General features: G+C 42.0%; 1 protein-coding gene across 1 annotated transcript; it reads right to left on the bottom strand.

Annotated features, from left to right (window-relative positions):
* Nucleotides 1-604: 604 nt before the first annotated feature.
* LOC139582617 (phospholipase B1, membrane-associated-like) lies at nt 605-26,108 on the bottom strand. Its single transcript, XM_071412761.1, has 42 exons — nt 25,886-26,108; nt 24,876-24,929; nt 24,494-24,557; nt 24,109-24,143; nt 21,191-21,272; nt 21,053-21,104; nt 20,873-20,950; nt 20,687-20,752; nt 20,538-20,596; nt 20,211-20,286; nt 19,249-19,359; nt 19,058-19,123; nt 18,874-18,945; nt 17,634-17,708; nt 17,447-17,507; nt 17,180-17,238; nt 16,915-16,994; nt 16,715-16,758; nt 14,041-14,149; nt 13,809-13,860; nt 13,075-13,155; nt 12,860-12,925; nt 12,401-12,507; nt 12,023-12,104; nt 11,797-11,901; nt 11,559-11,654; nt 10,912-10,983; nt 10,611-10,688; nt 10,253-10,313; nt 8,311-8,369; nt 8,092-8,159; nt 7,643-7,686; nt 6,944-7,046; nt 6,699-6,750; nt 6,343-6,423; nt 6,166-6,231; nt 5,978-6,072; nt 5,768-5,849; nt 2,396-2,500; nt 2,098-2,193; nt 1,421-1,495; nt 605-1,185 (listed from the first exon to the last, which is right to left on the bottom strand). The coding sequence occupies exons 1-42, from the start codon at nt 25,959-25,961 to the stop codon at nt 919-921; spliced, it is 3,312 nt and encodes a 1,103-aa protein (XP_071268862.1). The 5' UTR covers nt 25,962-26,108; the 3' UTR covers nt 605-918.

The raw sequence follows: 26,108 nt of genomic DNA, 5'->3' as shown, positions 1-26,108 counted from the left end.
ACGCCACGGCTACACCGTTTATTTAGGTTCAGTCAGGGGTTCTGTCTTTTGGCGAAGATTTGTAACCACTAACCAGCTAACTAGATTTGGTATTTTGTATGTGATCGAACAAAGCCTTTTGCTGGTTGCTTTACCTTTTATGGAAGCTGACCTGCTTGATGACACAGTAAATTCAAAGTTAACAACATAATTCGGTGATATAACCAGTCCATTACTTTTATTGTGACCCTCATATCACTACCACAGATACTGATAACTTTCCCTTTTGTATGTGGCTCTGTCAAATATTAAAATGGTGAGACCACTGAGGTATAATAAGAACGGGTGAGACTACTTGTGTCCCCTCAATGAAATAACCACCCTTGCCCCCTCCATGACAATGGTTTGTTCCCATTTCTATTGCAATGCGCTTGGTTTACGTTGACCTATTCATCCTGGTAATTTGTAGGGGTTCACCTGATGCAATTGAAATACCCAATGACATAGTTACTGAAAATGTATTTGTTGTGTTTAATACTAAGCTATTGTCCATGTCACGTAAATTATTTTTTGCTGTATTTTCAGACTCAGACTTATGGAATAGAATCTCTACAAGAAAGTATTGATTTATCGGTTGCTGAATGGAATGTTCATCAACAATGTTTATTGTTTAAATACAAAGGAATATGGTACATTCTTAGGAAATGCAAGGTGTACAAATCACACCTTATTCATAGGAAGAAAATATGCCATAACCAGTGTGTGTGTGTGTGTGTGTGTGTGTGTGTGTGTGTGTGTGTGTGTGTGTGTGTGTGTGTGTGTGTGTGTGTGTGTGTGTGTGTGTGTGTGTGTGTGTGTGTGTGTATGCATGTGTGTGTGCGTTTGTGCATGTGTATTCAAGCCTTTGTGACCATCTCCAAACTCCCTCTCAGAATATCATTAGAAACCAGTTCCTTTCATCTCAATCAATCCCTCTACCATTTTCCTCTTACTCTGCCGTTCTCTGCAGGACATAAATAGCCAGGTGACTCCCCAGCCGATCAGTAACCCGGTGATACCAAGCACCACGGGCACCCACACAGGCATGGACGAGTCACACTGGGCCACAGGGCTTGGTGTGGTGGTGCCAGGGTTTGGGACAGGTGAGGTGGGGGTTACAGGTGGGCTTGGGAGGCTATTGACCTTAGTGAAGATGAAGGGTTGATCCTAAAGAAGAGAGCAAATGTCAGATTAAGGGAAACTAACATGAGAATAGATCTTGTTCTGCTACATTGTAAGAAGTAGCTTTCAGTAGGTGATATGACTGCTGCTCAACCAACACACTCAACAACCCACACGCACTGTCGAGTCAGCCAATGCAACGACTGACTTACTGATTGTCATTTCAGCAAACACCTGACCAAAGTTTTCCATAATAAAGGTTGTGTTCATGTTAACATACCTCAAAAGGACAGTTGATTTTGGTGCGGTCGTATGTGAAGTTGTTGTAGACTTGCTTCCTGCCCACCGGCTCCAACTATAAAAACAAAACATTACCGCTGTCAGGCCACAAACCTACATAAACATGAAATACTATGGCCATAGCTCATGTGTTGTAACCTACATAAACATGAAATACTATGGCCATAGCTCATGTGTTGTAACCTACATAAACATGAAATACTATGGCCATAGCTCATGTGTTGTAACCTACATAAACATGAAATACTATGGCCATAGCTCATGTGTTGTAACCTACATAAACATGAAATACTATGGCCATAGCTCATGTGTTGTAACCTACATAAACATGAAATACTATGGCCATAGCTCATGTGTTGTAACCTACATAAACATGAAATACTATGGCCATAGCTCATGTGTTGTAACCTACATAAACATGAAATACTATGGCCATAGCGCATGTGTTGTGAGTTATGTCTCAGAGTGCACTCTATGCAGCCTGGTCCCAGATCTGTGGGTGCTGTCTTGACAACGACCATAGGAGTTGGTAATGCAACAAGTGTTGAATTTCATGTTGTATAATTACACAAAATGTGATTAGTTCCATACCTGATATTTTGCATTCCACCACAAACAGATCTGGGACTGGACTACTCTCTAAGTGACTGTCCTCACCATGTTGTTCCAGAGAGCGATGGCCATCTCAGCGTGTGCTCGCTCACTGATGTGGAAACAGTCCACCGAGAAGAAACTCAAGTCAGGCTTCCCATCCTGTGGAGACAAGAGAACAGTGTCAATGTGTGTGTGTGTGTGTGTGTGTGTGTGTGTGTGTGTGTGTGTGTGTGTGTGTGTGTGTGTGTGTGTGTGTGTGTGTGTGTGTGTGTGTGTGTGTGTGTGTGTGTGTGTGTGTGTGTGTGTGTGTGTGTGTGTGTGTGTGTCTGTGCTTGCATGTGTGCAGTTAAACCACACTCACCCCAATGAAAGGGACAAAGGCGTTTCGGAAGTAGGGTTGTACGATGACAGTGAAGTCCTCTCGCCCATCATAGTGCCCCCCAGAGACCAGTCGCTCAGTCTCCATCTGGACAGAAGCACAGAGAGAGTAGAGAGAACAAAGAGAGAATGTTAAGTATTGTAGAGTTATGTTGGATTGATCTGATCACATTGAATGCCTGTATCTTTACCTGTAGAACTCATGTATCTGTGAGTAACACACTTTACTCCACACATTGGAACATTGGCCAAGACCTTCCATACCAGTAACACATGACAATTCCTTATAGAGTTAAAATCCCAGTTGTTCAGAATGGTAGTTCAGACCCAGTTGAAGCTGCTGAGGGGAGGATGGCTCATAATAAGTGCTGGAACAGAGTAAATGGAATGGCATCAAACACATGGAAACCATGTGTTTGATGTATTTAATACCATTCCACTCCAGCCATTACCAGTTCTGTCTTACTATCCAGGTCTGTACCCAAACAATTTGAACTTCTACTTTTAAAAATCCACCTTTTCAGAAACAAGTCTCTCACCATTGCCGCTTGCCACCCTCTGCTCCCAGCTGTGCCCTGGACACCATATAGTGAATTGATTGCCCCCATCTATCTTCAGAGCTTGTGCTGCTAGGTGACCTAAACTGGGACATGCTTAACACCCCAGCCATCCTACAATCTAAGCTTGATGCCCTCAATCTCACACAAATGATCAATGAACCCACCAGGTACAACCCCAAACCCGTAAACACGGGTACCCTCATAGATATCATCCTAACCAACTTGCCCTCCAAATACAACTCTGCTGTTTTCAACCAAGATCTCAGCGATCACTGCCTCATTGCCTGCGTCCGTAATGGGTCTGCGGTCAAACGACCACCCCTCATCACTGTCAAACGCTCCCTAAAACACTTCCGCGAGCAGGCCTTTCTAATCGACCTGGCCCGGGTATCCTGGAAGGATATTGACCTCATCCCGTCAGTAGAGGATGCCTGGTTATTCTTTAAAAGTATCTTCCTCACCATCTTAAATAAGCATGCCTCATTCAAAAAAAATTAAACCAGGGACAGAAATAGCCCTTTATTCTCTCCAGACCTGACTGCCCTTGACCAGCACAAAAACATCCTGTGGCGTTCTGCATTAGCATCGAATAGCCCCCGTGATATGCAACTTTTCAAGGGAGGTTAGGAACCAATATACACAGGCAGTTAGGAAAGCTAAGGCTAATTGAGAATTTCAGTAAGCATTTTTCTACTGCTGGCCATGCTTTCCACCTGGCTACCCCTACCCCGGTCAAATGCCCTGCACCCCCCACAGCAACACGCCCAAGCCTCCCCCATTTCTCCTTCACCCAAATCCAGATAGCTGATGTTCTGAAAGAGCTGCAAAATCTGGACCCCTACAAATCAGCTGGATTAGACAATCTGGACCCTCTCTTTCTAAAATGATCTGCCAAAATTGTTGCAACGCCTACTACTAGCCTGTTCAACCTCTCTTTCGTATCGTCTGAGATTCCCAAAGATTGGAAAGCTGCCGCGGTCATCCCCTCTTCAAAGGGGGACACACTCTAGACCCAAACTGCTATAGACCTATATCTATCCTACCCTGCCTTTCTAAGGTCTTCGAAAGCCAAGTTAACAAACAGATCACCGACCATTTCGAATCCCACAGTACCTTCTCCACTATGCAATCTGGTTTCCGAGCTGGTCATGGGTGCACCTCAGCCACGCACAAGGTCCTTAACAATATCATAACCACCATCAATAAGAGACCTTACTGTGCAGCCGTATTCATCGACCTGGCCAAGGCTTTCGACTCTGTCAATCACCACATTCTTATCGGCAGACTCAACAGCCTTGGTTTCTCAAATGATTGCCTCGTCTGGTTCACCAACTACTTCTCTGATAGATTTCAGTGTGTCAAATCGGAGGGGGGGGATCTCTGGATCTCCGGATCTCTGGCAGTCTCTATGGGGGTGCCACAGGGTTCAATTCTCGGGCCGACTCTCTTCTCTGTATTCATCAATGATGTCGCTCTTGCTGCTGGTGATTCTCTGATCCACCTCTACGCAGATGACACCATTCTGTATACCTCTGGCCCTTCTTTGGACACTGTGTTAACTAACCTCCAGACGAGCTTCAATGCCATGCAACTCTCCTTCCATGGCCTCCAACTGCCCTTAAATGCAAGTAAAACTAAACGCATGCTATTCAACCGATCGCTGCCCGCACTTGCCCGCCCGTCCAGCATCACTACTCTGGACAGTTCTGACTTAGAATATGTGGACAACTACAAATACCTAGGTGTCTGGTTAGACTGTAAACTATCCTTCCAGACTCACGTTAAGCGTCTCCAATCCAAAATGAAATCTAGAATCGGCTTCCTATATCGCAACAAAGCATCCTTCACTCATGCTGCCAAACATACCCTCGTAAAACTGACTTTCTTACCGATCCTCGACTTTGGCGATGTCCTTTACAAAATAGCCTCCAACACTCTACTCAACAAATTGGATAGAGTCTATCACAGTGCCATCCGTTTTATCACCAAAGCCCCATATACTACCCACCACTGCGACCTGTACGCTCTCGTTGGCTGGCCCTCGCTTCATACTCGCCGCGAAACCCACTGGCTGCAGGTCCTCTACAAGTCTCTGCTAGGTAAAGCCCCGCCTTATCGCAGCTCACTGGTCACCATAGCAGCACCCACGCGTAGAACGCGCTCCAGCAGGTATATCTCACTGGTCGTCCCCAAAGCCAACACCTCCTTTGGCCGCCTTTCCTTCCAGTTCTCTGCTGCCAATGACTGGAACGAACTGCAAAAATCACTGAAGCTGGAGATTCATATCTCCCTCACTAGCTTTAAGCACCAGCTGTCAGAACATCTCACAGATCACTGCACCTGTACATAGCCCATCTGTAAATAGCCCATCCAACTCCCTCATCCCCATACTGTATTTATTTATTTATCTTGCTCCTTTGCACCCCAGTATCTCTACTTGCACATACATCTTCTGCACATCTCCAATTCCAGTGTTTAATTGCTATATTGTAATTACTTCGCCACCATGGCCTATTTATTGCCTTACCTCCCTTATCCTACCTCATTTGCACACACTGTATATAGACTTTTTCTACTGTATTATTGACTGTTTATTCCATGTGTAACTCTGTGTTGTTGTATGTGTCAAACTGCTTTGCTTTATCTTGGCCAGGTCGCAGTGGTAAATGAGATCTTGTTCTCAACTAGCCTACCTGGTTAAATAAAGGTGATATATATATATATATTTAATGAGCCCGTCCTCCCCAATTAAGGTGCCACCAACCTCCTGTGTTCAGACCCTGTTCTGCACTTACCTGGTATTCCTGGTTGATCCGATTGACCTCTGTAAGCTCAGGAGAGTTCTCTTCAGGGTTGAAAAAGCAGGGGCAAGCATTTCTGTGCATAACAAAGACACTTGAATGGAAAACATTCACTAACGCTGTGAATATACACATTCTACAGGCATATGATGCAGTGGGTGTAGCTATCGTCTTCGTAGGGAAATGTGGAGTTTTCATACAAACCTCTGCATGAGGGTGCAGACCAGAGCGTCCTTAGTCACTCTCCTCAATGGATCCATCTCCAGAACCTCGACAACATTGACCATTAACCTCGGTACCTTAGAGAGAGATGGAGGGAGATGGCATGATATTTGGCTTAAGATCTTAAAATTCTGAAAATGATTCTGAAAAGCAAGCCTTCCATCACTAACCTCTTTGTACAGCATGTCCAAGCTCAACATCAGATTCTCACTGTAGTTCTTGGGTGTAAGGTTGTTCTGTGTAAAGTAGAGCATAAAAAACACTTTAACACTATTTTTGAACACTACCACTATTAAAATTATAATGATTGTCCACGGTATGTTTGACTTTAAGATAAGAATACATACCTGGTCCATGCAATAATCACAAAGATCTCTGGCACCAACGAATAAGGTCACTAGCTTCCAATCATGTTCAAAATGCACCTTCTGTGTGCGTGTAAAGAGGGAGACAATGACAAGAGAGACATACTGTAGCTATAGATGATCATACCCTCATAATACAACAATATGTCATTATTCTTAGAAACTGAGTCCAGTATAACTATTCAACACAGTGATAGAGTCATGGAAGAGGTGTGCATCCCAAACGGCACCCTGTCCCCTATGTAGTGCACTACTTTTGACCAGGGCCCATAGAGCTCTGGTCAAAAGTAGTGCACTATGTAGGGAATAGGTGCCAATGGGACATAGACCAGTCTCACCTCGTCATCTTTCATGGCCTTGATGAGAGCTTGGACTTGGGCTGGGATCTCACTAGAAGAGACAAAGAAACGTTTGTTAAAACATAGTGTTTATTATGCCTTTGTTCAAATGAGAAGACAGGACAGGAGAAACTGATGGGGAGGTGATGATACTTAAAAAAGAGGATTGGAAATAGTGTTACTGGAAAAAGAGGACAGTGAGTGGATGAGGGCACAGAGAGGTCTAAACTTATCTCTCTACTCACAAGGCCTTGGCTCCAGGCACCGCCATGTTGAAGCCACTATTCTGCAGGAAGCCCTGACCCTTGGAGAAGCCATAGAGAGAAGGGTTGAATTTCTTCAGGATGTCTGAGAGAGAGAGAGAGAGAGAGAGAGAGAGAGAGAGAGAGAGAGAGAGAGAGAGAGAGAGAGAGAAAAAAAAAGTAGAGATGGAAAATAAGCAGACATTTCATTATCAAATGGTCCATTTTAGCTTTATTACAGAGAGAGCGCTGCCAGCTGGATAAACCATGTTTCCTCTATGCAAGGTGGCTGCAGTCCATAGGAATGTCATGAGATCATATGCTGAGACTGCCATCTTGTGGATGTATCTGTAAATGCTGAAAATCTACTGTCACAAAATCATTTGCACTGGGTATTCATTCACAGGAGGTTGCTGAGGGGAGAACAGCTCTTAATAAAGTCCAGAACGGAGCAAATGGAATGGCATCAAACACCTCAAAACCATGTATTTGATACCATTCCACTAATTCCGCTCCAGTCATTAACATGAGCCCGTTCTCCCCAATTAAGGTGCCACCAACCTCCTATGTATTCATTGCAGCCTTTCTCCAACAATGTTACAGAAATAGTCATATGTGAAGTTATGGCTCATTTGGATAATTTTAATGGACAGATAAGGTGAGCCAATAGGATGAGAGAGACAAGAGAAAACAGTGACTCACTTGGTAGTGTGGTGACAGTGTTCAAGGCCTGGTCTCCTCCGATGCTGCAGAAATACACACACATTTAGTCCATTTCCCTGTTGACCAGTGTTCAAGGCCTGATCTCCTCAGATGCTGAAGAAATACACACACGTTTAGTCCATTTCCCTGTTGACCAGTGTTCAAACAATCTGGCAGTATCAATGTTCTCTGCAAGTGGTCCATAACATGTATGCTATGCATTTGGACTATGTTGGTGCATGATTTATTACAGAATGTATGTACAGTATTTTGAGTCTCATAGCAAAGGGTCTGAATATTTATGTAAATAAGGTTTTATGTCTAAAAACCTGTTTTTGCTTTGTCATTATGGGGATTTATGTGTGTAGATTTATGAGGGGGAAAAAACAATTTAATAACAACATTTGGAAAAAGTCAAGGGGTCTGAATACTTTCGGAATACACTGTACCTCCATGACACTCCTTTATACTGCGTGTTGAGCTGCAACACGTTCTTTGCCTTGGCTCCAACTGCTGCCTGCAAACAAATGACAACAAAGGCACATGAACAACCCACCATGTAAAGAATATGTCCTCTCAGCACAAAGGATAATATAAAAGTCTGACAGGCAAGTTTTGTTCTACACGCACACATGCACGGATGCAGGCACATGCATACACACACTTACAGTGTTTGAGTCTCCCAGTGCTGCCACCACCTTGATGTCTCCTGGTCGCAGCTTATGAACTGGGGACAGAGGTACAGATTGATCAATAAACACAAATACACTCCACTTCCCATAGTCCATAATGTTACAACATAGTTATCATACACTGCTATAATTTGTTGGGTTTTGACACCTATCTCAGACATATAGTGTGATTGGACACCTATCTCAGACATATAGTGTGATTGGACACCTATCTCAGACATATAGAGTGATTGGACACCTATCTCAGACATATAGTGTGATTGGACACCTATCTCAGACATGTAGTGTTTATGTATAGAGGCTGCTGTCTTATACATAGACTTGAAATCACTGGCCACTTTAATAAACAGAACACTAGTCACTTTAATTATGTTTAAATATCTTGCACTTCTCATCTCATATGGATATACTGTATTCTATACTATTCTAATGTATCTTAGTCTATGCCGCTATGACATTGCTCATCTATATAATTTATATATTCTTGATAACATTCCTTTACTTTGTGTGTATTGGGTATATGTTGTGAAATTGTTAGATATTACTTGTTACATACAGTTGAAGTCTGAAGTTTACATACATCTTAGCCAAATACATTTAAACTCAGTTTTTCCACAATTCCTGACATTTAATCCCAATAAAAATTCCCTGTTTTAGGTCAGTTAGGATCACCACTTTATTTTAAGAATGTAAAATGTCAGAATAATAGTAGAGAAAATTATTTATTTCAGCTTTTATTTCTTTCATCACATTTCCAGTGGGTCAGAAGTTTACATACACTCAATTTGTATTTGGTGCATTGCCTTTAAATTATTTAACTTGGGTCAAACGTTTAGAGTAGCCTTCCACAAGCTTCCCACAATAAGTTGAGTGAATTTTGGCCCATTCCTCCTCACAGAGCTGGTGTAACTGTCAGGTTGGTAGGCCTCCTTGCTCGCACACGCTTTTTCAGTTCTGCCCACAAATTTTCTACAGGATTGAGGTCAGGGCTTTGTGATGGCCACTCCAATGCCTTGACTTTGTTGTCCTTAAGCCATTTTGCCACAACTTTGGAAGTATGCTTGGGGTCATTGTCCATTTGGAAGACCCGTTTGCGACCAAGATTTAACTTCCTGACTGATGTCTTGAGATGTTGCTTCAATATATCCACATAATTTTCCATCCTCATGAAGCCATCTATTTTGTGAAGTGCACTAGTCCCTCCTGCAGCAAAGCACCCTCACAACTTGATGCTGCCACCCCAGTGCTTCATGGTTGGGATGGTGTTCTTCAGCTTGCAAGCTTCCCCCTTTTTCCTTCAAACATAACGATGGTCATTACGGCCAAACAGTTCTATTTTTGTTTCATCAGACCAGAGGACATTTCTCCAAAAAGTATGATCTTTGTCCCCATGTGCAGTTGCAAACCATAGTCGGGCTTTTTTATGGCGGTTTTGGAGCAGTGGCTTCTTCCTTGCTGAGCGGCCTTTCAGGTTATGTCAATATAGGACTCGTTTTACTGTGGATATAGATAATTTTGTACCTGTTTCCTCCAGCATCTTCACAAGGTCCTTTGCTGTTGTTCTGGGATTGATTTGCACTTTTCGCAAAGTGAAATAATCTGTAAACAATTATTGGCAAAATGACTTGTGTCATGCACAAAGTAGATGTCCTAACCAACTTGCCAAAACTATAGTTTGTTAACAAGAAATTTGTGGAGTGGTTGAAAAACGAGTTTTAATGACTCCAACCTGTCGGAGCTAGAAACACAAGCATTTCGCTAAACCCGCAATAATCATGTGTATGTGACCAATACAATTTGATTTGATTGGTCTGGTAAGGGGGTTGGACAGATGTCATGCAACCAGGTCATTGACCTTCTCTTAGCTATGCACTTCCTCTTATGAAACCTTGTCATCTCTTAACACACTCACTCTCACCTGATGTAGGCACAGAGGTGGATGGAGCCAGGGCCACACAAGAGAAGTCACTTCCCCAGTTCTGGGAGAGACGACAGACAGACAGGCAAACCGACAGGCAGACAGACAGGGAGACAGACAGACAGACAGACAGATCAAAGTGAGACAGTATTTTAACACATTTCCTTCATAAATGCAACCATACCTAAATTAATGATGAACACAGTTCAATGCCACCATACCTAAATTAATGATGAACACAGTTCTTTAATAACTGCTGTCATTATCCATTATCACTTGAAAGTATTAGCCTGGTCCACCTTATCAACACATGTTTTACTAGAAGTCACAAAGATTTGAACCTGGGTGGGTGACCTACCGTGATTGGTGGAGGTGTTGGGGAGGGTTCCTCATAGGTGTAATTGCTGTTGACATAGGTCCGCACGAATGGTGAGGTCTTGGGGGAAGACAGAGATACATTTGAATAAGCTAAACATATAGTACTATCAACACTTTATATTCATTAACTGGCATATGTTCTTATCGCACTCTTCTTTGTAAAATCTCACAAGAGTGACCAAAATATAGTCAGTTAAGTTAATGGCATGAAGTGATGTGAAGACGACACAGTACTTCTGTAGTTGCTACAATTGTAAACATGTGGAGCCATAAGACTGTACCTTAGAGGGGCATTTCACAGGGATACCATCATCAAAGTACAGTTTGACAGTCTTCTTGCCCAGAGGCTCCAGCTAAGGGAAAACCAAGAGCAAGAAGAATGATTGGGAGGCCCTGGTGCACAACTGAGCAAGCGCACAAGGACATTAGAGTGTTTAGTTTGAGAAACAGACGCCTCACAAGTCCTCAACTGACAGCTTCATTAAATAGTACCTGCATAGTACCTGCAAAACACCAGTCTCAATGTCAACAGTGAAGAGGCGACTTCATATATTGTGACAGTGTCAAGAACTACAGGAAACGTATGATTTCTGTAATTGCAAACAAAGGTTTCTGTACCAAATATTAAGTTCTGCTTTTCTGATGTATCAAATACTTATGTCATGCAATAAAATGCAAATTAATTACTTAAAAATCATATAATGTGATTTTCTGGATTTTTGTTTTAGATTCCGTCTTGCACAGTTGTGTACCTATGATAAAAATTACAGACCTCTACATGCTTTGTAAGTAGGAAAACCTGCAAAATCGGCAGTGTATCAAATACTTGTTCTCCCCACTGTATATGACATGTCACATGTATTTATGACATGTCAGGCTCTATATAATCTATCGATGGATATATTGTGACAGTGTTATTGAGTCTCACCATGTTATTCCAGAGAGCGCGGGCTATCAGAGTATGGGTCTTCTGACTGAGATGGAAGCAGTCAGGACTGAAGTAAGTACGGTCTGGACGTCCGTCCTGTGGGTGAGACAGAGTGGACAGTTTGAGTGTGTGTGTGAATGTGTGTGGCACTATGAAAGGGCATTGGAATCACACAGATTGATCAGTTAATCTATTGTTGATTCACAGTCAAGAGGAGTGACAATGCAGTGTGCCTAACCTCTGTCTGGGGAACGATGATGTCTCGTAGGAAAGGCTGCAGGACCACCGTGAAGTTGTTATGGCTGTCGTATCGTCCTGACTCCACAAGCTCATGTAGTCCACGCTGAAAGAGGTTAGTTTGTTTTTGTTATTGGTAATTAATCATCACGCACCATAGTATTTACCATAGAGTCAAGTATAATAGTGTGGTCCCACATGCACTGCAGAATTAGTCTTTGCCATACCTGATAATCTCTGTTCAGACCATTGAGTTGACGAAGTGCTTCAGAACCCTCCTTTGGCGAGATGACACAGGGACACAGAATACTGAAGGAGAGACACAAGATTAGGTGTTATTGATCTTCATTTCAGAGATCAGGTGTTATTGATCTTCATTTCAGAGATCAGGTGTTATTTATCTACATTTCAGAGATCCATTGGCACATTTCCCTGCATATGTCAAACATATGAAAGTGGTGGCTTGATGAGGAGGATTATAGATAGGCTGCATCTAGATTCAAAGTGTGCACTTGCACATTCCCCATCATGAATTTTACAATGGTGAAAACTCCTTCCAGCAAATGCTCTAGTTAGATTCTCCACCTGCAGGGACGGACACTTACTTGACAAGCCAGGTAGGGCACTTGAGATCTGCATTTAAGTCTGTGTGCATCTGTCTCAGGACGGGGATGTAGAGTGGCTCCACCAGATTGACCAGGACTCTAGGGACCTTAGGGGGGGAGACAGAGAGAGAGAGAGACCGAGAGAGAGAGATAGACCGAGAGAGAGAGAGAGAGAGAGAGAGAGAGAGAGACCGAGAGAGAGAGAGAGACCGAGAGAGAGAGAGACAGAGAGACAGAGAGACAGAGAGACAGAGAGACAGAGAGACAGAGAGAGAGAGAGAGAGAGAGAGAGAGAGAGAGAGAGAGAGAGAGAGAGAGAGAGAGAGAGAGAGAAAGTTTTTTAAATTGAAAAAAGTAATTGAAAACAGAGGAAAGCTTGTGCTATCTGATCTGTAAATGTAAGAAGGTGGAAAAGGGACAAATTCAGAGAAAAAACTGTGACACGCCTACAGCTCCTACCTGTTTATGAAGGTAATCCAGAGACTCACGAATGTGTCGCACATAGTTCTCAGTGGAGTAAAACAGCTGTGGGACAATAGCAGGTAGTGACAGTCAGAGCAATGGAACATGCACATCCAGTACAGTATCACTGCAGACGGAGTTGTTAGAGAAGGTTATGATACAGAATGGTGTCGCACTGTATTGTAACGTATACACATCATATTGGTACTCACAGAGCTGTAGCAGTAGTCACACATGTCATTGCCTCCAATGAACAAAGTGATCACTTTCCAGTCTTCTTGGAAATTAACAAGCTGTGTAAGAGGACATGTTCAGATAATATGAACTTGTGTATTATATCAATCTATGTGTGGTAGACAGTGGTGTTAAGTACAAATACTTTAAAGTACTACTTAATTCGTTCTTTGGGGTATCTGTACTTTACTTGACTATTTATTTATTTAACTTTTATTTCACTACATTCCTAAAGAAAATAATTTCTTATTCAACTTTTTACTCTATACATTTTGCCTGACACCCAAAATTACTCATTACAATGTTGAATGCTTAGGAGGACAGGAAAATGGTCCAATTCACACACTTATCAAGAGAACACGTGGTCATCCCAACTACCTCTGATCTGGCAGACTCACGAAACACAAATGCATTGTTTGTAAATCATGTTTGAGTGTTGCAATGTACCCCTGGCTATCCGTAAATTTAAAAAACAAGAAAATGTATTTATACTTTTACTTTCGATACTTAAGTATATTTTAGTAATTACATTTACTTTTGAAGTATATTTAGAACCAAATACTTTTAGACTTTTACTCAGGTAGTATTTTACTGGGTGACTTTCACTTTTACTTGAGTACATTTCTATTAAGGTATGTATACTTTTACTCAAGTATGACAATTGGGTACTTTTTCCACCAAGATTCAAATATAATTCAGGATAGTCTCTAACCGAGTCATTCTTCATCCTGGCAACCAATGCTCGCACTTGTTCTGGTATGTCTCTTCAAAACAAACACAGACAATCCAACATCACCATTCAGCAAATAAAAACAAAAAAAACTATTCAGTATAAAACCTATTCAGTACATATTCAGTAAAACCTATTCAGTAAAATATAGTCAGTCAGTGAGGCAGGTATGTCTGGATAGAAAATGATCAAATAGATGGGTGATGAGACTTACTTGGCTTTTCCACCGGCCACAGCCTGGTTGAGGAAGGCCTGAGGGGTGTGCTCTTTGCCTTTACCAACTGAGAAGCCGGTCAGGGAGGGGTTAAACTCACGCAGGATATCTGAGCAGCAACACAAAAGAAAACGACACATCATTCCAACCTGGACACATTGATCTGGGTAGCCCACATTGAACCACCAAAACCAGAAGCCATGGATTACAGGCAACATCCGCACTGAGATAAAGGGTAGAGCTGCCGCTTTCAAGGAGCGGGACTCTAACCCGGAAGCTTATAAGAAATCCTGCTATGCCCTCCGACGAACCATCAAACAGGCAAAGTGTCAATACAGGACTAAGATCAAATTGTATTACACCGGCTCTGACGCTCGTCCCTATGTGGCAGGGCTTGCAAACTGTTACAGACTACAAAGGGAAGCACAGCCACGAGCTGCCCAGTGACATGAACCTACCAGACGAGCTGAATTACTTCTATGCTCGCTTCGAGGCAAGTAACACTGAAACATGCATGAGAGCACCAGCCGTTCCAGACGACTGTGTGATCACGCTCTCCGTAGCCGTTGTAAGTAAGATCTTTCAACAGATCAACATTCACATTCGCAGGGCCAAACGGATTACCAGGGCGTGTACTCCGAGCATGCACTGACCAACTGGCAAGTGTCTTCACTGACATTTTCAACCTGTCCCTGACTGAGTTTGTAATACCAACATGTTTCAAGTAGACCACCATAGTCCCTGTGCCCAAGAACACTAAGGTAACCTGCCTAAATGACTACCGTCTGTAGACTACCGTCTACACGTCTGTAGCCATGAAGTGCTTTGAAAGGCTGGTCATGGCTCACATCAACACCATTATCCCAGAAACCCTAGACCCACTCCAATTTGCATACCGCATCAACAGCTGCACCATCGAGAGCATCCTGACTGGTTGCATCACTGCCTGGTATAGCAACTGCTTGGCCTCCGACCGCAAGGCACTACAGAGGATAGTGTGTACGGCCCAGTACATCACTGGGGCCAAGCTTCCTGCCATCCAGGACCTCTATGTCAGGAGGTATATGAGGGGGGTATATATGAAGTCGCCTCTTCACTGTTGACATTGAGACTGGTGTTTTGCAGGTACTATGCAGGTACTATTTAATGAAGCTGTCAGTTGAGGACTTGTGAGGCGTCTGTTTCTCAAACTAAACACTCTAATGTCCTTGTGCGCTTGCTCAGTTGTGCACCAGGGCCTCCCAATCATTCTTCTTGCTCTTGGTTTTCCCTTAGCTGGAGCCTCTGGGCAAGAAGACTGTCAAACTGTACTTTGATGATGGTATCCCTGTGAAATGCCCCTCTAAGGTACAGTCTTATGGCTCCACATGTTTACAATTGTAGCAACTACAGAAGTACTGTGTCGTCTTCACATCACTTCATGCCATTAACTTAACTGACTATATTTTGGTCACTCTTATGAGATTTTACAAAGAAGAGTGCGATAAGAACATATGCCAGTTAATGACAGAGGAAGGCCATAAAAATTGTCCAAGACTTCAGCCACCCTAGTCGTAGACTGTTCTCTCTGCTACCGCACAGCAAGCGGTACCGGAACGCCAAGTCGAGGTCCAAAAGGCTTCTTAACAGCTTCTACCACCAGGCCATAAGACTCCTGAACAGTTAATCAAAGGGCTACCCAGACCCCTCTTTTACGCTGCTTCTACTCTCTGTTTATAATCTATGCATAGTCACTTTACCTACATGTACAGTACATATTAACACAATTACCTCAACTAACCGGGCCCCCGCACATTGGGGGGCCCGGTATGTCACGTTCCTGACCTTATTTCCTTTATTTTGTCTTTGTTTAGTATGGTCAGGACGTGAGCTGGGTGGACATTCTATGTTATGTGTTTCTATGTTGGGTTCTTTTCAATTAGCCTGATATGGTTCTCAATCAGGGGCAGGTGTTTTACGTTTCCTCTGATTGAGAACCATATTAAGGTAGGCTGTTCACACTGTTTGTTTGTGGGTGATTGTTGCTGTGTTTGTGTTTGTTGCACCACACGGTACTGTCTCGTTTCGTTTCGTTCGTTCTTTCCTGTTCGTGCGTTCATTGTTATATGTTCTCAAGTTCAGGTCTGTTTACGTCGTTTTGTTGTTTTGTTGTTTTGTCATTTATCAAGTGTGCTTCGTGTTCGTCTTTCTTTAAATAAATCATTATGTCTTCATACCTCGCTGCATATTGGTCCGATCCTTGTTCCTCCTCAGACGAGGAGGAGAACGAACGTTACACTGTACCGGTTCCCCCTGTATATAGCCTCGCTTGTTATTTTAATGCTGCTGTTTAATTATTTGTTACTTTTATTTTTTTTTATTTACTTAACACTTTTTATCTATTTCTATTAACTTCTTAAAGCATGTTTGGTTAAGGGCTTGTAAGTAAGCATTTCACTATAAGATCTACACATGTTGTATTCGGCGCATGTGACAAATAAAATGTGATTTGATTTGATAATGATACACATAGGAGAACGGTATTTTACTTACTTAATGTACATGTGTAAATGTGAATTCCAGCATTTTATCAATATTTTGGCTACATTTTGGTAACATTTTGGCAACAATTTGGGTACATGAGCAGCTTGATAACTAAAACAAGATGACAGCGTTAAAAGAAAAGGAGACTCACTGGGAAGAGTGGTGACAGTGGTGAGGTTCTCGTCACCACCGACACTGAGAAACACAAAGACAGAATATAAACTGGTTAGGGATGCCAACCATATAGATTAGTGTTCACCCCTCCCAGGTAACACACAGCACAGAAAGATGAACTGACATTGACAATCCACTCTGTACAATTGTTTTATTACAGGGGTGATAAGGACCCACCTCCATGATAAACCACGGTACTGCGTCGTTACATCCAGTAAGTTGTTAACACTGGATCCCGATCCGACACCGTTGCCCGCCTGCCGACCAGTCAAAGAGAGTGTTATAGATTATAGCAATAGCATGAGTTTAATAATACAGATAGAAATCACACATGATAAGTGACAGCCCTACAACTGGGTAATGTAGATTAGCTCACAGTATGTAAAGTAACTCAATCATGTACTACTACAGAAAAAAGGTAAACAAGGAGTAGGTGACTTACTGTCAGAGAGTCTCCCACTGCAGCTATGACTTTGATATCGCCAGGCCGAAGGGCGTGAACTGTGAATGCATAGAAGATGGATCAGGTGATGAGAATGGCGTAAGGCAAACTTTATCCAGGTAGCCCTATCAGAAACCTGTTGACACCTACCTGTCCTTTCTCGAAAAGTTGAATGTTCCATAACTCAGTAATATCAGGGTACACTGCCTCTATTTCAACAAATAACTCTAAAAGCTGTATACTGTATATTGAGAGGATTCATCTTACCTGAGGTGGGTGGGGAGTTGGAAGGGCTATGGTCCTCGCAGGGCATATGAGTGCCCATGATCTGATGACAAGACACGCAGAGCACATCCAGAGTCATTACCATGTATAATGTGTACACAGACACCACAATGTGCAGGGCCCTACAGTACATCAGCCGTGATCAACAGGCCTGACAACAATAACTCACAGGGTCGAAAAGAGGAGAGAGCTCATTGGTGTGATCTGAGGGAGAGTTCCGCTCTGTTCTCAAGAAAGGCCAGTCCTATTGGAGAGACAGGGGGAGAGAGAAAGCGTGAGACAGAGAGAGATAAAGAGAGACAGAGAGGAGGACAGATGAATGTATAAAGGGTGGAAGATGAGGATCATTAGGGTTAAATCATATCATTGACTGGGTGGTTCGAGCCCTGCATTCTGATTGGCTGACAGCCATGGTATATCAGACAGGTATGACAAAACATGTATTTTTACTGCTCTAATTATGTTTGTAAACAGTTTATAATAGCAATAAGGCACCCCAGGGGTTTGTGGTATATGGCCAATATACCACGGCTAAGGGCTGTGTCCAGGCACTCCACGTTGCGCCTATATTGGCCAAATATCACACCCCCTCGGTCTTATTGCTTAATCATACTATATTGTGTGTTGAGATGTTCATCTAGAGTAGCTCGCTGTAATGGGATTATTTAAGATGAATAAAGTTCATATTTAATTTAGAGTGATCAACACAATGTTTAGCATATTTGGAATTTCTGTAATACACATACTTGCCAGGGTTCTATTTGTAAAACTCAAGGTGCAGGTTGATGGTCACTAGACTTGTTATGAATTATTGTCATATCTGATGATAGTGGTTGACGCCCGACTGGAGGTACAAGGACCAAGAACACACTGATTATTCAGTGTTGTATCGATGGCAATCTATGAACACTTTATGATTCTGTAGCAGCTGACAAAGTCACTGTCTCTCAGGCTGGTGTTTATAGAACATCTGATTTGGATACAAAAGGCCCGTCTCCAAGAGGCCAGTTAGACATTTTCTCTGCATGTGTCTCCCTGTTACAACGTGTAATAAACCGGATAGATTTTTGATTGACTTGACCAATGATTGATCTCCTTTTTGTTCACCTGGAAATTCCTATTACACTCAGGTTTACACTCATATACTGTATGTACATTATATTCTATTAATCCCACAAATGTACTGTACGTGACAGATTTCAGGACTGGGTTCAAATAGTATTTGTTTTCTTTCAAATACTTTAGCTGCAGTTCATTGAGCTTGTCTGGTCCAATGGAACCAATGCATCTTCCCCAAGTGCAAACCCTGCTCATCTGGCAGTCGACAGGCCCAGTTAAACGCTGAAAGTATTTGAAAGAAAAACAACCCCAGGTCAGGTATGTGTTGGAGGCTTGCCGCGCTCTCTCACCTCACTGGGGCATGGCACCGAGATGATCATATCATTGTTCTCCATGTTCTGCTGGCCTATGGTGGGCTGCAGCTGAAAAACAGAATTTAAAAAACAGTAAATTCTCCTTTGTTTGTCTCGACTAGGACTGAGAGCAGAGACAATGCGTGTGTTAGCAGCATGGGTAGTATATGGTGTGACTCACCAAGTTGGCCCACATCTGTACGGCTAGTTTGTCTGTGTGTAATGCACCCGCTCTGGGGGCAGCGCTCTGTACATAGATGAACATTTGTGTTACACACACACACATCAATAACAATTCAGCTCTGCATCACACAGTGAGAGTCACATTAATGTATAAAAAATTGGGGGAAGCTTCAATGGCTTGTCACTCACAATAAAGGAGGCTGGGTCTGCTGTGATAAAGGGGACATCCTGCAGTAGGACAGTGAAGTCATCTTTGTTGCTGTACCACTGCTTCTCCACCAGGTGTCCGCCAAGGGACTCCTACTGACCACCGTGAAAAAGAGTTAACTATATACAATACACCTATTTAGCTGAAATGTTGGTCCACTAAATCCACAGCAAGGAGAGATGAGTGTGCAACTTTATTTTTCACTTGTATAGTCCCCTGTACTACAACCTCTTCTGTTCATATGTTGTTTATTCTATTTTGCAGTATGTCTTGTAAGGAGTTTTTATGATACCATTGTGTTTGGTTGAAATCAGACAATAAAATGCAATCTAATCTTATCTTATTTATATGGGGACAACAATACAAACAGGACATAGGTCAGGGATCGTCAACTAGATTCACCCGCGGGCCGATTTTTTTATAAGAGGATGGTTGGTGGGCCAGAACATCGTTACAAATCATTTGTAGACTGCAATTTGATTGCAAGAATCACAAACAGATATAATATTTGACAAAAACATGATCATTTCAAACCTTGCTTACATTTGTATACGATCACGTGTCTCTCTATTATGCGTGGGAATACTTGGGAACAGATTTCCAAAATTAAATTAACTGGTAGGTTTTTTTTGTCCGACAATTTATGGGGGGGGGGGGGGGGGAAATAAAAACACAGTGGGGCCAAATTCGGCCCGTGGGCCGCCAGTTGGGGAACCATGACATAGATGTTGGGGAGATAGGGGAGATCACATTGATGTAAGTTATGGATGTAAGACATTGATGATGTAAAACATTGATGATGTAAGACATTGATGATGTAAGACATTAATAATGTAAGACATTGATGATGTAAGACATTGATGATGTAAGACATTGATGATGTAAGACATTGGCGATGCAAGACATTGATGATGCAAGACATTGATGATGCAAGACATTGAACCTGCAGGACTTGAGTAAGCATGGCCCTCAGCAGTCTGAGCTCCCATTCATGTCTTTCCTCCATACATTGACACATCCTGGCAATAGACATATAAGCAATCAAACCAAACATCTACCAGCTAGTCACTATAGATTCACAGAATCGTTTAAAAATCCAGAAAATCAAATCTAATTATATTCGTTATGTACACAGTTTACAGCAGGTATAAAATATGCATTTCACATATAATTATTGCACTGCAATCAGTCAAATAAAATTAAAATAATAAACTCAGGGAATGAGTGCACTGACTGATTAAGAAGATATGCTATTGGTGGAGAGTATCACCTGTTCTGATGAACATATTCTCCATCCCACACTGCAACATTGACAATGGTCTGCTTCAACTGCAAATACATTATGAACAATGTTAATGATCACCTAAATTCATGTGCTGTAGCATCGCTAAGAGTGTCACACAAGTGTCCAAAACGCACCTGTGACTGCAGCACCTGCAGAGCAAGATCCACCTCCTGGACAGCAGCTGTGACAGTCTCGCTGAGCTGTATAGACACAAACACACAACACTCACTCAAAGGAACGTAGCTAATAACACTGTAGTGTCATGAAATGCAGACTTTCACTTAAATCCAGGCGTGTGAGGTGAGTGTTTGGCTAATGACCTGGTCATGACATAAACAGAGCTCATCCACCTGGACGAATAGCATCACCAGCTTCCAGTCTGCGTCTAGATCAACGGCCTATTGGAGAGAAGTACAAGACACAGTCAGAGATGAAAACCAGTACAGGGAGGCTGTTAGGCCAATGTGTTGGGTTATGTAGAAGGAGAGATACTAGAATACCTGGTTCCTCCTGAGGGTGAGAGACAGTTCCTTTGCCTGCTCCACAAGAGCTCTGCAAATGAATTAAACATTGTCTGAAATACCATTTTTTTCTTTCTTTCATGCTCTCACAGGGAGCTGAGTGTATCTGTGGTTTACCTGTGCTGTGAGGATTCAGAATACAGGTTTGTCTGACCAGGAAGACTACTGGTCATTGCAGGGTTAAACATGGTCAGCAGCTCTGAAGTGACAGAGAGAGGGGAGGAAGTTGCTTGATTATTAGTGAAATCAACATTGCATATGCACATTACTTAGCACATTAGTATGGGGTGAAAAAAGCACTATTAGAAATGGCTAACAGGTCTTTACTATCAACTAACTCTGACACACAGGTAGAGTTAGTTGGTTCCTTATACAATAAAATAAATGGATGCACATGCAATCTGTTTGATGAGACAAGTATGGCATCTAGGACTTTCTTTGTACTAACACACAGTAAGTACCATGTGAGTTGAGAGTACAGTATAATGCTCTATCGCTTTCATCTTTATTAATGTTCTTTTTCGATTGTGTGAGAGGTACAATAGTCTTTATCTCTTCCGTGTGAAATGCTTTGTGTGGAAATTGTTGGCAGCAAAGTTGCAATTTGGTGATTCTATCTTGGCTTATTGTTAGTGGTATCAGGGTTGGTCCTGATATCAGACCAATAACGATATCACACAGTAGTGGGAGGTTAACTTATATTAACCTCTTTTAAAACCAATTACTCTCAATGATACTAATTGATACTGCAGTAATCTACAATAACCTATTAGACATGGAAGACTGTTCAATAGTTACAGTAAGTTTTATAAGAGCAGGCCTGACAATCCCATTATCTCAAGTAGGTAACTAAACTGATTTAATTTCCCTCCAAATGTACACTCTTTTCAATGCTTTTATCCTTTTCAAGCACAATCTTATCTTCAAAAATGGTTAAAAGGCCTAAATTATGTCTGGTCATAGATTATCTGGATGAAATTAAATAAACGTTCAACTTACAGTTGAAGTGGGAAGTTTACATAGACTTAGGTTGGAGTCATTAAAACTCGTTTTTCAACCACTCCACAAATTTCTTGTTAACAAACTATAGTTTTGGCAAGTCGGTTAGGACATCTACTTTGTGCATGACACAAGTAATTTTTCCAACAATTGTTTATAGACAGATTTATTTCACTTAATTCACTGTATCACAATTCCAGTGGGTCAGAAGTTTACATACACTAAATTGACTGTGCCTTTAAACAGCTTTGAAAATTCCAGAAAATTATGTCATGGCTTTAGAAGCTTCTGATAGGCTAATTGACATAATTTGAGTCAATTGGAGGTGTACCTGTGGATGTATTTCAAGGCCTACCTTCAAACTCAGTGCCTCTTTGCTTGACATCATGGGAAAATCAAAAGAAACCTTCCAAGACCTCAGAAAAATAATTGTAGACCTCCACAAGTCTGGTTCATTATTGGGAGCAATTTCCAAATGCCTGAAGGTACCACGTTCATCTGTACAAAAATTAGTACGCAAGTATAAACACCATGGGACCACGCAGCCGTCATACCGCTCAGGAAGGAGCCGCATTCTGTCCCCTAGAGATGAACGTACTCTGGTGCAAAAAATGCAAATCAATCCCAGAACAACAGCAAAGGACCTTGTGAAGATGCTGGAGGAAACAGGTACAAAAGTATCTATATCCACAGTAAAACGAGTCCTATATCGACATCATCTGAAAGGCCGCTCACCAAGGAAGAAGCCACTGCTTCAAAACCGTCATTAAAAAAAGCCAGACTATGGTTTGCAACTGTACATGGGGACAAAGATCATACTTTTGGGGGAAATGTCCTCTGGTCTGATGAAACAAAAATAAAACTGTTTGGCCATGATGACCATCGTTATGTTTGGAGGAAAAAGGGGGAGGCTTGCAAGCCGAAGACCACCATCCCAACCGTGAAGTACGCGGGTGGCAGCATCAAGTTGTGAGGGTGCTTTGCTGCAGGAGGGACTGGTGCACTTCACAAAATAGATGGCTTCATGAGGATGGAAAATTATGTGGATATATTGAAGCAACATCTCAAGACATCAGTCAGGAAGTTAAATCTTGGTTGCAAATGGTTCTTCAAATGGACAATGACCCCAAGCATACTTCCAAAGTTGTGGCAAAATGGCTTAAGGACAACAAAGTCAAGGTATTGGAGTGGCCATCACAAAGCCCTGACCTCAATCCTAATTTGTGGGCAGAACTGAAAAAGTGTGTGTGAGCAAGGAGGCCTACAAACCAGACTCCGTTACACCAGCTCTGTCAGGAGGAATGGGCCAAAATTCGCCCAACTTGTTGTGGGAAGCTTGTGGAAGGCTACTCTAAACGTTTGACCCAAGTTAAACAATTTAAAGGCAATGCAACCAAATACTAATTGAGTGTATGTAAACTTCTGACCCACTGGGAATGTGATGAATGAAACAAAAGCTGAAATAAATCCTTCTCTCTACTATTATTCTCTACTTCTCTCTACTATTATTCATTTCACATTCTTAAAATAAAGTGGTGATCCTAACTGACCTAAGACAGGGAATTTTTACTTGGATTAAATGTCAGGAATTGTGAAAAACTGAGTTTAAATGTATTTGGCTAAAGGTGTATGTAAACTTCTGACTTCAACTGTATATATATATACACATGATGAGGGTCAGATTGCAAATGGAGGAAATTTGGCATGGGGAGGAGGAGGATCTGTCAGCAGACCAACATGTCTTATCAACCAATCTTATCTCTTATCAACCAATCTTATCAACCAATCAAAGTGTGTTTTATTGAGATTTTATTTGACAGAGACTATCATTTTAGTGCTTAAGGTCACAGGAAATTGGCTACGTGTTAGGATTCTTTAGAATTTGTCAGCTATTTTTGTGTGTGTACTTGTGTGCGTGTCTGTGTCTGTCTGCCTGTCTGTCTGTGTTAATAGCCTGCGTTTGTTGTCTTCTGGTTCAGATAACTGATTTGATACATCAAGGAGCCCCTCAAACCCCCCAAGAATAGCAGGCTTACCATGAAGTCTCAATAACACTCTGGACAGCTCACTGCTTCAGGGAGAGAGAAAAACAGAAGTCTGGAAAACCTTTCTGTGTTCACATTGAATCAGTGTGGTTTTATGTTTTATATAACCTTTATTTAACTAGGCAAGTCAGTTAAGAACAAATTCTTATTTACAATGACAGCCTACCCCGGCCAAACCCGGACGACACTGGGCCAATTGTACACCGCGCTATGGGACTACAAATCACGTCCGGATGTGATAGAACCTGGATTCGAACCAGGGACTGTAGTGACACTTCTTGCACGGAGATGCGGTGCCTTAGACCGCTGCACAACTTGGGAGCCCTGGTAGTGTCCCCTTATCTATCAAGGTTAGAGAAATTGATGTGTTGCTTACCTTTGTGTGTGGGGCAGTCCAATGGCCGAGAGCACAGCCACATCTGAGGGTCTGACACTGTGCGCTGGAGAGAAAGGAGTGAAATTAGGAGACCGCTAAAGACCGCATTGGTTGATCGTTCAGAACAGCCAACTCAACTCAAAAAGGACTAAAGAGACTGAAGATAGATCTCTATATTCTAGGTGTCCAGATATAGAGCTGAATTAACCCAGACAGATCTCTATATTCTAGACGTCCACACATAGAACTGAATGAACCCAGATAGATCATGCCGGCTACAAGACCAAACCATATGGTTCTTAGATCAGTTAAGATGTACTTTACATCCTCAGCAGTCAAGCCATTGTATATCACTAATGACTGATTGTTAGTGAACACTCACCTGAGGACGGAAGGGACTCGGAGAGAGAGGTGTGGGTGCAAGGCATTGCAGAGGCTGGGAATAACAGAGGAGACATTACAGGTCACATACTATAGAGCAGGGTTCCACAATTATGAATGAACTCTCAAAAATTATTCAAACATTTTGCTCAAAACTTGGGCGACCAAATAAAGTCACCTGTGGGACCGAATTTGGCCCGAGAGCGACTTTATTTGGTCTCCCAAGTTTTCTGAGCAAAATGTTTTAATAATTTTTGTTGTTGGACATAAAAGACTGGAAAATCACCATAAAATCTGCTCAAAGTGATTAAAATAAGTATTCCCACACTTAAATAGAAAGACGTGATCATATCCCAATGTAATCAAAGTTTGAAATTATTCTGTTTTTGTCAAATACTATATCCGTTTTGGATTCTAGCGGTCAATTTGCAGTGTACAAATTATTTATAACTATGTTTTTGCCCCTCGACCATCGGCTCAAGGAAAAATCGCCACACGGCTGAATGTAATTGGGGACCCCTGCTTTAGAGATTAATAAAGTATCTATTTATTCTCTCTCTATGTTACAAATACTGCCACAATGCATTCACGAATATGAGTTTAACACTGTAGTTTTTCAAAAATGAGCTCGATGAGTGTTATCTTCTTCGAAAAGAGAAACAGTTTTTAACAGAACACATTCAACAGGAATCCTCCCCTATGATGTTGTCATACAGTAGAAACAAGAGAGTTCATTGCCCCCTATGATGTTGCCATACAGCAGAAACAAGAGTTCATTGCCCCCTATGATGTTGCTATACAGTAGAAACAAGAGAGGGTTTAATTGACAAGGTCCCTAAGATATTACTTTATGACAATAATCACTACAGGAATACAACTTGACTCTACTTGCAAATGTTCTTCAATATCATTCCTGCAAACCTAAGACAAAAATACACTGATATTCTTCACTTTACCCAGTTATGTAAAATAATCAGATAATTTGAATAGGCTATAGAAGTGCATAGAAACCTGTTGCCGTGGGGAACCCCAGCAAAGCTATAACCAGTAATGGAAGCATCCTTCGTCTGTCAATGTTTGTCCTCATATAGCCACCAGTTGTCTTCTGTCTGTCTGTCTTTCTGTTTGACTGTCTGTCTGTTTGTCTAACAGCTCCGCTGTCTTGGCGTATTGTCCATTACCGTCTTGCTTTCCTCTACCTTGCTGTTTGATGTGATTTACAGATATACCTGTC

The sequence above is a fragment of the Salvelinus alpinus genome, chromosome 8 (assembly GCF_045679555.1).
Source record: "Salvelinus alpinus chromosome 8, SLU_Salpinus.1, whole genome shotgun sequence".
Lineage (NCBI taxonomy): Eukaryota > Metazoa > Chordata > Actinopteri > Salmoniformes > Salmonidae > Salvelinus > Salvelinus alpinus.
This window is presented reverse-complemented; position numbering and strand designations above follow the sequence as displayed.

Coding starts and splice junctions, on each gene's coding strand:
- LOC139582617 (XM_071412761.1), bottom strand. CDS start 25,961: ATGAGGACAAACATTGACAGACGAAGGATGCTTCCATTACTGGTTATA. Junction 6,751..6,943: donor GTGCCTGGAGCCAAGGCCTT/GTGAGTAGAGAG, acceptor TGTCTCTTCTAG/TGAGATCCCAGCCCAAGTCC. Junction 5,850..5,977: donor GTCTGCACCCTCATGCAGAG/GTTTGTATGAAA, acceptor TGTTATGCACAG/AAATGCTTGCCCCTGCTTTT.